We start from the raw sequence: 11,170 nt of genomic DNA, 5'->3' as shown, positions 1-11,170 counted from the left end.
CAAGAATTTAGTGAAGTTAGATTTTGACTCGACCAAAAAAGTGGAAGGGGTGTGCCGTGGGTGAGACAAAAAACGGGGGCCTTGGAGAGGCTTTACAATGTTCTATTAATTGGTTATAAAGAAATCGCAAAATCTGGGCCGAGTTTTTCCTTTCTGGATTCGATCGTAGTTTTTGTGTGTGTTATGTTTACATCTTTTGATTATGCTCAGAAACCTTTATATTAAGACGCCATGTTGGTCTAATTGATATGGCAAGTCTTCATGATTATGTTTTTTTCAAGCTAGTTTACTCGTGCAGTGACTCTATCCCTATACGTGTCTTCTAATTTTTTTTCACACCAAAGAGTATGAAAACACAAGTAGGACCTATGTGCCTTAATGAGCTCATTAAATCGACAATCCACTTGAAAATAGCAGTGTCACGGGGACACTCATGCACTCGGCCAGTTTTTTTTTATCATTGACCCGGTTCTCAAACAAGAACAATCGTCTTGATACGGCTTCGATTTTAAACCAATATTTTGTTTATTTGTTGTGGACAAACAAATAGGTAGGTTAAGAGGGATGTGCATGAGCTCACAGCGGGGCTCGCGGACTATAATTATTTTCCACCAGATATTATTTGAAGAGGAAAATCGAGTAACAAAACGGGAAGGAGGGGTGGGAGGCGCTATAAGACCCACTCCCGATCCATGCCAGGTAGTATAGCAACTGATTTGCTATAATTGTAAAAATAAATAAAATAAGGGATTGGGACTTCCTATTTCTTTATTAACAATCCCCTCTGCTGTGTACATGATAGATGTAAAACGGTTACTATCATACCAACATATGCCAAAGGATCACATCACGCAGGGGCCGCGGACGAGAGGGGCATGGGGGGCAGCTTTAGCCCCCCCCCTCTTTTTCCAAAACCATGTACAAAAACGTAAAAATTACCGTACGATTGCGATTTTTTTGCATGGTCAGCCCCCCTTTCACTTTTGGCTCAGTCCTTCCCCACTTTGAAAATCGTTTTGCGGCCCCTGTGTTGTGTGTGTGTGTCCGAGGGTTGTGTGCAAGTTGTTAGGTCCTCACAAGTTGATGGCAGAATTTATTGACTTAATCATTTATAACATTTAAGTATACAACGACAAGAGAGTTGTTTATTATCAATGCAACGATTATACACTGGAAGTAAACTATATGAGTTAGGTATGCACAGCATATTAATTAAACGGAGATTTAAAAAACTGAAATATATGCAACGTATACATTGTAAAACATAAAAATAGTATTTTGTAGGACTATATACCGATTGTACCATGTTCATTCCGGAGAGAACTTGATGAATTAGTGGACGCCCCGGTAACCCCCCCCCCACCCCCGTACTCCTGGAGTGGGATCACTACCGGTGTATATGATTCCCTCTGTAGACCCCGCTCCTAGTTTACACACACAAAGGCCAAAACAAATATAGGTATAAAGAGTTCTGCAAACTCCAATTCCTGGACGGCACGATATACAAAATCAATAGAAGGGAGAGAACACACAAAATGACATCACCCCATGTCGAGTCATATCAAGCATAATACCGCAGCCACACTAGTGAAACAAAGACCACATCAAACATAACCCATTGTATTGTAAGGAGTAAATAATGGACGGGATAATCGATTGGACTGTCATAGGATTTGCGGTGTGACTGCGCGGTGATTGGTCTTTATTAGTCACGTCGAGACATTCATTGTTTTTCCCGGTCATTGTCTCATTTGCTTACTGGAAGCCAGACTTGAAGTACAAAGCATCGGACGGTGAAGTGATCTAAAACTGGATGAAGAAAGATCATTCGGATTTCCTACATTACCAGACATACACCAGGCTTCTGATAATACTCTAAAGTGCTGTGCTATAGTAACTTGATCATGATACTTGAAAGCGTATACTGACTGGAATATATATATATAAAACAGGCGGTAAGCGAAGGATGCATGCATCCATCCCCGCAATGGAGAGCTCATAGTACATTGTGAAGTCTACGCCATTTTGTGAAACGATAAAGGTAACTTGATGTAGAATGATTATAATGATGTTGGTGTTTAGCATGTGTTTGTTTTGTTTCTTTTGGTAGTCAACACGATAGATATCGTGTGTGTATTAATTCTTAACATAAATATATTTTCTTCATCTTCTCTCGGTCACTCGGCGCCATCTCCTCTCCATCATGGTGTGTTGCCTTGGCTGTTTCTCGCATTTTTCAAAATAAACGTAATAATTTTATGATTTCCTTTTATATTTATCATCATCACGGTTGTGATGATGTAAGGATTATTCTGATCATTAAAATACCCATCACTCTTCTCATGCGTCAATGAAATTTGCGTTAGGATAGTCATATGGAGCTATACTAGCTAATGCTGCCGTGATACAGTTTATTATAACACGGTGATCCATATATGCAATGTCTGCTGTATACAGGAGGATTTGCCATTACACATCGCTTTCAATGTCAAGAGGTCCTCTGGAGTTCAGTTTACATTTGCCTTCCTCTAAAGCTTCATCTCACGTTTCATACACGGCGCGGTTGTGATGAGAACAATGCATTCAATTTTATAACTGCACCCCTCTCTTGCTTTTTCTGCTCTCTTTTCTTCTCTGTATCTATCTCTCTCACGGGACCCCCCTCTCTTTGTCCCCAGGTCCCTCCCCCTCTCTCTCTTCGTTTTCTTCCCTACATCTCTGCTCTCACTTTTTTATAAATACATTTTCTCATTACAACCCTCTTTCACTTCTGATTTCGGCATTGCACGTGAGAAGGAAATAATACCAATCGTGATACTGAATATTATAGCAGTTGCAATCCAGGTAACAGCTTGTAAATGACTATCGTTTTGGCATGGAAGGCTTTGGAAGCTGATACCATGTTTCGAGGTACAAAGTTAAAACAGACGAGTTACAGTCCGTGACCTCTGCATTCCTTTGAGGTTGCAGACATTGTAGTATTACGTCTGGAAAATGAATTATTCTATCATAACTTGTTTAAACCATACGCGTTATGCGTGATTCAATGAGATTCTTAGAAAACAAGAGTATCATCGGTTTTGATCTACATTGAGAACTCCACAAATGTAATTATGGCATCTTGACTCTTTCAAGAACCCAAAATGGATTGTTTAAGACGTTTGTAGCAGTGGTAACACTTCATAACTAACTTAAATGTTCCTTGAAAAATCGGGCTTATGTTTAATATAAGACACGCAATGATCCTAAATCTGTTTAAAGGCTCCTTTAATAATATTTTGTATAATTATAGCCTCATATTCCATTGCTAAGTACATGAATGACATACATTAAGGCATAGTGTATGTCACAGTTTTATGCTTGTAACATTATCCGTCAAACCTCAAAGAAGAAGGAAGTTGTAGTCTTCTGACACAGAAAAGCAGATTGCAACCGGATCCTTTAATCAATCATTTGACGTTCACTATATAGGCCTACGTTTAGAAACCAATAAAAAGTACATGAATTCAAGATTGTATTGTTCTAAAAAATTCAAAATTCAAACACAGTAATTCGCTTTACAAAAAAGTACAATGATAGATAATGACAATAATTTGATTGATTTCATATAATTCAAGGTATTGCCGTATTGAAACGAATTTCTATGGACTCCTACGCTTTCAGAATTGGTCGGTAGGCAAGCTCGTCCCAACTATTCAGCAAGAAAAAAGCACTAAATTATCAATCTGCGATTTGTTTAAAGAAGGTATGTTCATTACAACAACCGACGTAATGTATTTTAGGAGTATAGGGTAATCAGAAACTGAAGTATATGACTTTTACGTTTGTTTTGTAATTTGTATAAACATAACTTCTCTTGCTTTTATTCTCTCCAGGTTGACCCATCAATGAGGAAGAAAGACTAACCAATCTCTCAAGATGTATAGCTTCAATTATATCCTACTCCTCGGTTCAATATTCCTTCTAAATCTCGTTACTCTTTCATACGGTAAGGAAAAATATATTCTGTTGGTTTATCCATTCATTTTGTTATCAAAAGGTGATTCCACATTCAAGTATACATGTATTGATAGAATATTGTGAAATTAAAACATTCATTGCTTTCACTATTCTACCCTGTCGACTTATATACAACTCTTCCTTGTCGTTTATTTGGTTTTGTAACCATAGTTTTGATTTACGTTTATTAATGTTTAGAAACCTATTATGCAAAATCTTTTCAAAACTAAACAGACTCTGCATGAACAGCATGCTGAGAAATATTTTTATTAATGATAAGTTTAAACACCTATATGCTTTCATTAATCATTTACCAAAGTCTTGACAGTGTAATCTTTCGGATCACGCACCTTCTTATGCATTATTCTTAATTCGTGAATTGTCATGTGATGGTTTGTATTGAAAGATAACCAGTTTGCATATAAGGAAGTTATATATTAACAGCTCCAGGTAGATTCATACAACATCAGATAAACTAGGTCGGACTTTGAACATCTTGATGGAGGCAATGATGTATGGGCAAATTATGTATAAGATTTAACAATTAAGTCTTAGTGCTGGTCGGACAAACGGGTATGCTAACAAACTAAGGAGGTTTGTAACTTATATGGAAGGGTGTTTGGACCATATAGGTATACGAAAAAAAAAAGAGAAGAGAGATAATAAAAAGTCAGAAAGATGAATTACATTTAGATTTATGAGTAGATTGATTACTATGATGATTGACCATATTACGTAAACCTATGTATACCCTGACATACGCGTCCAATGATTTTCTTCTGAAATTGCTATGATATAGATAATGCGAGCGCTGGGGGCGAGTAAAATGAGCCTATATTATATGTTCTCTTTATCAGAATATTATATACATTTAGGTTCCAAACTTGCAAAATGCGCTTGCTTTTTTGCTATTCTGTGTATATAGGCCTGTAATTTTTGTTGGACTATAATAGATATATGACAATGGAATAGCTTGAATCAGTTGTATTATTGATTATAGAATCAGTTGTATTATTGATCCAAGGTGATGTGTTAATGCTATTATTGTCCACTCTTTTATACCTATAAGAATTAGTCTACAAACACACCTGCATTTTGATAACAACGATTGCAGTGAATGACAAAAAAATGTCGAAGTTTTGTCAAAATTCACGTCTGGGTCATTTCTAAATGAGGATGTAATGATAATACAGTGGCCGATGAGCCAAAAAATTTGAGAGGAAAAAAAATTGCATATCAGGCCAAATTTTTAGCTCCTCTGTACAATCAATAGACTTATACTCATTACGAAAACAATTGAACATAAATTAGTCTTGGCATATATTCAATTATACAGTTATGTGTTTTACGAGGGAAGTATTTCGGCTAAATCATTATTCATAAGATAATCTATATCTTGATCAAAAGAGGCAGGAAAGAAATGAGGCATGCGGGAAGTTGAATGTTTGGTTAGTTTAAAGGAGGAAGTAACAAATTCCATCATTCAAAATGAGGGAGGAGGGAAAATATGAATCTGATGGATAATAAATGAGAAATAAAAAGAAAACGATGATTTAGAGTAAAATGAAATTCGTCAGCAAAGATAGATAGCTAATTTTTCATATGATGGACGGGTTGGGTTTGTTATAATCTGTATATTCAGCCAAATCTTTCCCGCCATTTCCTGATGCCAATTTTTCCCTTTCTATGCCGTATTGGCATTATGCAGTAGGGGACAAGGGCCAAAAGTTTTTAAGTTCTTATCAACCCTCACCCCCCCCCCAAAAAAAAAAAAATATCCAGGCCAAAACGTACATCCATCCCTCCAAATTCGATTTAAGAATGGCGAAAGTACTACTAAACTTCCTTGGTCACTTCGGATCATTAATACAGTAGTCTGAATTCGATGTTGTATCATAGAATAGGCATACTGGATCATGATTACCATGATTGCTGAACTCATACGACCCATACAAAGGAAACGTCTATTTCCTTTGAGGTCGATAGATGGAATAACATTCTGACATCAACAGATCAAGTTGTTCTGAACTTCAGGCTTCATAAAGTATCCATGTTATGTTTTTTGCGCATGGTTATATATTTTTTTAATATCCTGTAAGGCCTAACAATTCATTGACGTGTCTGTATTCTGAAGTTATTCCATTGCTTTTTACTTACACAGAACGGCCTACGTTGTATAACAGTGTTGGTCTTGCTGCAGTGATGGCTTACAAAAATTTCCACATGTCCTATTTTGATTTCGGGTCGACGATCATGAATGCAAATTGATTTTAGGAATTGTCTGATCTATTGAAGGGGTAGTTCCTGATCTATTCGATTTAGATATCTGGATCCCACGTTAAAGAACCTGGATCAACTGATTTTTATAGGGTTTTAAGGACAGCTTTTTTAAGCATGAGTTATTTTACCTATAAATTATCAATGCGAGGGGGGGGGGTGACGACAAACGACACCGTGTTGCATAAATTGAATAATGTTGTTGAAATGAATAACAAGGGTAACCAGACCCCTCTTTTTTTCTTTTAGGTTCTTTTGCTTCCCTTTCTTGGGGGTCCACTACTTGCAAATCACAAGGATGGTCGTTCCCGTCCATATACACCGCTTGCTGGGTGCGCCCTTATAGATTGTGAATGACACAAAGGATGAGTATAAACGATGAGTAATATAAATTTGTTTTTATTTCATTCTGTTTTAGGACAAACACCAGATGAAGAGCAAGACGATGGAGCCACGACCAGGAAAAGACCCATCCTCAGAAAAATCATAATTTTAGTTGGTCTTGCGATTGGTTTTGCTGCTCTATGTTGGGCTTTACATAAAGCATACAAGGCTTGCCGTCGATGGTCCCAGAAGAGACGTAGGATGATAGGACGCAAGGAATTTGACGCCATGATGGCAGACCTGGAAAAACAGGAGATAAATTTTAACACGTCAGATCAAAAAGATCAAACACAAGAGCCATCAGATAGAGCCAATGGCAAATATATGCCTTTAAACAACGCCATTCCGGAAGAAGAACCTTTGATGACTTCTGATGATGAGGTATCTCACGAGAGGGCGTCCCAACATGTAACAGAAAGTGACTCTAAAAAGACAGAGAAAGGAGAAGCATCGACGCCACTTTTGAGTGATGTTCCATTCGATCCTTCAGGGACTCAAACACTAAATTTGAGTGAGCAAGTCGTTGGAGAAAATGACCTTGAGTCCTCAACCTCAAGGCCACAAGGAGAAAGAGAAACACAAGCTTAGTGGAAAAGGCTGTAAATGGTTGCCAAAATGTGAAATCAACAGAAAAATAGAAACAGAAAAGAAACATTTCACGATTTTCATACCCGACCAGATGCATATCGATTGGTGTTATATTTTGTTATACTTTATTCCACCGTGCCACATTACTTCAGTACAAATTAGATCCCAGGAAGTAATTCTTTTACTGGACAACTCTTGTGTACTATTTGATTGACTTATATTTTGGACAATGTTAAACTAACCAGATTTTAGGATGAGAACTTTGCCACACAAACTGGCAAATTATATTAGTACCTTGAAACAGCGCTTTTGCTGGAAGAAAAGATCTGTCTGAAAGCAAAGAAATCACGTGTGGATGATCATATAAATCTATTATATTTTCATATTGTCATTTGTATGTATAATGTGACAGAACTCAGTCCCTCCCCATCATAGTACTCTTTCAATCAAGCCACATCGTATTTTGCACTTTATAAGAAACACTTGATGCACTTAATAGAAACGGTCCGATCATAATTTTGAAACCATCTCAGTTATCTGAATATTGGGATCGTCGCAGAAAGAAAGAAATCACGTGTGCGAGCTTCTGATTGCTTCAAAAATCAAGTTTCCTTGATTTTTGTAAGAGGTGTGGTCAATTACAGCTCTATTAGGCATTAGCAACTGACACCATATACGATCATTTAATCCAAATATGTCTATAAGATGTACACTTGTAAAGAGAAAGTCTAAAAAGAGTATCAAAATTTGAGAATATAGGCCTAGCTGCTGTAAGATGATGTTCAGACTTATCCACAACTATATTCTTTATTGTAATAATTCTCTTCTAAAAAGTATTGGAATGCAATTTAAATTGATGCATGGGGGAAACACAAGCAGTGATGGAATTTTTCACACAAAAAAAAACCTTATCTCACAAAAAACGACAAACACAATTATACACGATTACTGGTGTTAGTATGTAGCCAAAACTGAAACAGTATTATCTTGAAAATTGAATTAATCTAGTACTGGCTAAAAGTGGCCATGGTCATAATAAGGAGGTGTTTATAACTCTAGTAATTTCTCTAGAACAAAATATGTCCTAAAAATGGTACTTATTTGTAGTTAGTAATGTCTTTGGAGGAGAATATTAAGTTGTTGAATCGTCACTTGGTGTAACCAATCCAGTGCCCAGTTCATCTGAGCAGCTTGGTCTCAATTCAATCATATTACCCCCCCCCCCCCCTACATAAAAAGTTTTGGTACCTTTGTCATCCACTGGTAACACCCTCCTGGAATCCTAGATTTTCATTGGCTGTTAAGTATTATAACCAGCATGGTAGAACAGTATCGTCTATCTTATTATAGCAGTTTAGTTGAAGTTGCATGCAGTGAGTAATAGAGACGATTAAAAAAACTCTGTAGACGGGTTGAAAAAGACAATTTGATCACTGAAACTAAATAGATTGAATACCAAGTGATACCAAAATAGTGATAAGTTCAATTTTATAATAGACTAAATGGTTTATCGATAAAATATTGTTGCATGCATATAGACCATGGATGAACTGGTGTTCTACCAAATCGTTATTAGGACAATGGTCACAATTATGTTTCTCATTTCATTCGAAAATTCATATTATTGTCATAATTTAAAAAAGGCTAGAAATTGCAAAATCCTTAAATCTTTGCGAGCATTCCTTCTTTACTGGCATTATGTAATTGCTTCTATACCAAATATAATAATGTGATCATGAAGTGTTTTCTCATCATTCCTGTCGAATGTTTTGTATCATCTCGTGTGCTTTTCATCACCGTCAAAAGCATTTTTCTGACTAAGTGTGATTGTATATAATGATTGCCTAATTATCATGCCATAGATTAAGTTGATTACTAAGTAATTTTTATATTTGTATATGATGTGGAATGTTGAAATGCAGAATTTATTGAATTTGGAAATAAAATTGTCCGATTTTTCATTCCATTGAATCGACGGCCTTTCAGTGTCATTCTGTTCACTTACTTATACCTCGGTCACATTTGCTCTTTACGGCGGCCGTACGGCGAGTCGAAAACAGCCGTTTTATTCATTTTTATTTAAACCAAATGCACCTATATGTATTGTAGCTAATACAAAAATGGTAAAACGGCTGTTTTCGACACGCCGTACGGCCGCCGTAGAACAAAATGTGACCGAGTTATTAATACCATGGTCACATTTGTTCTACGGCGGCCGTACGGCGAGTCGAAAACAGCCGTTTTATTCATTTTTATTCAAACCACCTATGTTTAGATGGTACAAAAATGTTAAAACGGCTGTTTTCGACACGCCGTATGGCCGCCGTAGAACAATGTGACCGATGGTATAACTTCGCTGATTTTTTTTCCGATCAGTAATACACGGGGATTGGTGGCACTTAACCCTCAATTCCCTTAACCAAGGTTACAAAAAGGAGAAAATGAAACGTAAGAATAAAAAAAAATCGTTTAATATTTTCATTATTTTGAATATCATATAAATTAAGATTTAACACACAAAAAAGGAGATTCCTAAATTTTCGCATGCTCGCATCTTTTTAGAGAGTTGGCCCACGTCATGGTCGCCCCTCAAAATGTTCTACTCACAACGCAACTGGTTTGAATAATATTTATCTATTCAGTATCTTAATAAATTCAAGACTTAGATGTAATACGGACATCCGGGACGGACATAGACAATTAATGGATACCTACTTACTATCAGTGAAAGAATTTTTCATCAAACATTCACGCATGCAGCTCTTTGAACTGATGGGCCAAATTATTAGTAGCTCTCTGGGTTTCACCCACATTACGATTTAAAAAGGAAATTCTGATGATGGAATTTATTTTTTAATGTGCTCGTAGGCTTACAATCATCACTATTTTCCTTGTTCTGTATTTGGAACCATTAAAGGTCCTTTAAAAATGTCAAAGAACGCAGAAAGGGGTTCCGAACAGGGTTGGCCTTTACAACCGATCTATAAAACGGGAATTTTTACAAAACACTTTAAAAAAAATCAATTCGTAAATCAAACAAAATAATGAAAGCTTGATGTCTGTGCTAAAATGTTTTTTGTATACTGACTGCAAAACATTTAAGCTCCATCTCAACCTATTGAGCAAGATTCTTACCTCATCAAACATGCAATGCGAGCGCGAAGAGCGAGTGAAAATTTAACATGTTTAATATTATTAATTTTATTTCATTTTTTATTTTCCAAGGCTTCTCCTTACCTTATTTTGTTCACTCCTCTTTCTCCTCTCTTTCCCCATCTTTTCCCCCTCCCTTTTAACCCTTCATTTTTTTCTTTTCCCATTTTTTAATATTTTGTTTTGCTTCATGGTCAATAGGGGGGGGGGGCGGGCCCCTCGCCCCCTGGATCCGCCTATGCACCCAACCACCCCACCCCCTCGGCCCCAGTACATAGAATTAAATCCACAAAATGTATTAAGGTACTCTTGAATGAAAGTGGTTGCATGAAGAAAATAAAAATTACTACTTTCAAATTCAGAGGCAGATCTTTTACAGATATTGCCATTGGTTTTAGGTCTATGTAAATATATTTTTCTCGTTTCGTAGAGGGTAAGGACAGTGGCGGATCCGGGGGGGGGGGCACATCCGGCCCGTAACCCCCCCCCCCATTGAGAGGAACACAATAGTGGAATATGTATATGCATAGGCTACTGAAGACCCTTTTTGGGGTTATCAAAACTGGATCCTCCCTGGGTAATGAGAAGCACTTATGTGAAATACATTTTTTTAATATGTGTCAAAATAATAATTATACATAAATTATGTATATTGTGTCTTCTGAATTGTGTCCCAACCCAGAAAAAGGTTTATATCTGAATAGGGGTAAATTTTCAAAATTATTCTTCCAGCTCTATTTTGAATTGATTTAAATTGGTTTGAAACCAG

General features: G+C 36.7%; 1 protein-coding gene across 1 annotated transcript; it reads left to right on the top strand.

Annotated features, from left to right (window-relative positions):
- The first annotated feature begins 1,543 nt into the window (after positions 1 to 1,543).
- Positions 1,544 to 9,217, top strand: LOC121408960. The gene is made up of 3 exons (XM_041600702.1): positions 1,544 to 2,041; positions 3,876 to 3,988; positions 6,695 to 9,217. Exons 2-3 carry the CDS (start codon positions 3,919 to 3,921, stop codon positions 7,246 to 7,248), a joined length of 624 nt encoding a protein of 207 aa, XP_041456636.1. The 5' UTR covers positions 1,544 to 2,041; positions 3,876 to 3,918; the 3' UTR covers positions 7,249 to 9,217.
- The last annotated feature ends 1,953 nt before the right edge of the window (positions 9,218 to 11,170 follow it).

This window comes from Lytechinus variegatus, chromosome 2 (assembly GCF_018143015.1).
Source record: "Lytechinus variegatus isolate NC3 chromosome 2, Lvar_3.0, whole genome shotgun sequence".
NCBI lineage: Eukaryota > Metazoa > Echinodermata > Echinoidea > Temnopleuroida > Toxopneustidae > Lytechinus > Lytechinus variegatus.
This window is presented reverse-complemented; position numbering and strand designations above follow the sequence as displayed.

Coding starts and splice junctions, on each gene's coding strand:
- LOC121408960 (XM_041600702.1), top strand. CDS start 3,919: ATGTATAGCTTCAATTATATCCTACTCCTCGGTTCAATATTCCTTCTA. Junction 3,989..6,694: donor TCTCGTTACTCTTTCATACG/GTAAGGAAAAAT, acceptor ATTCTGTTTTAG/GACAAACACCAGATGAAGAG.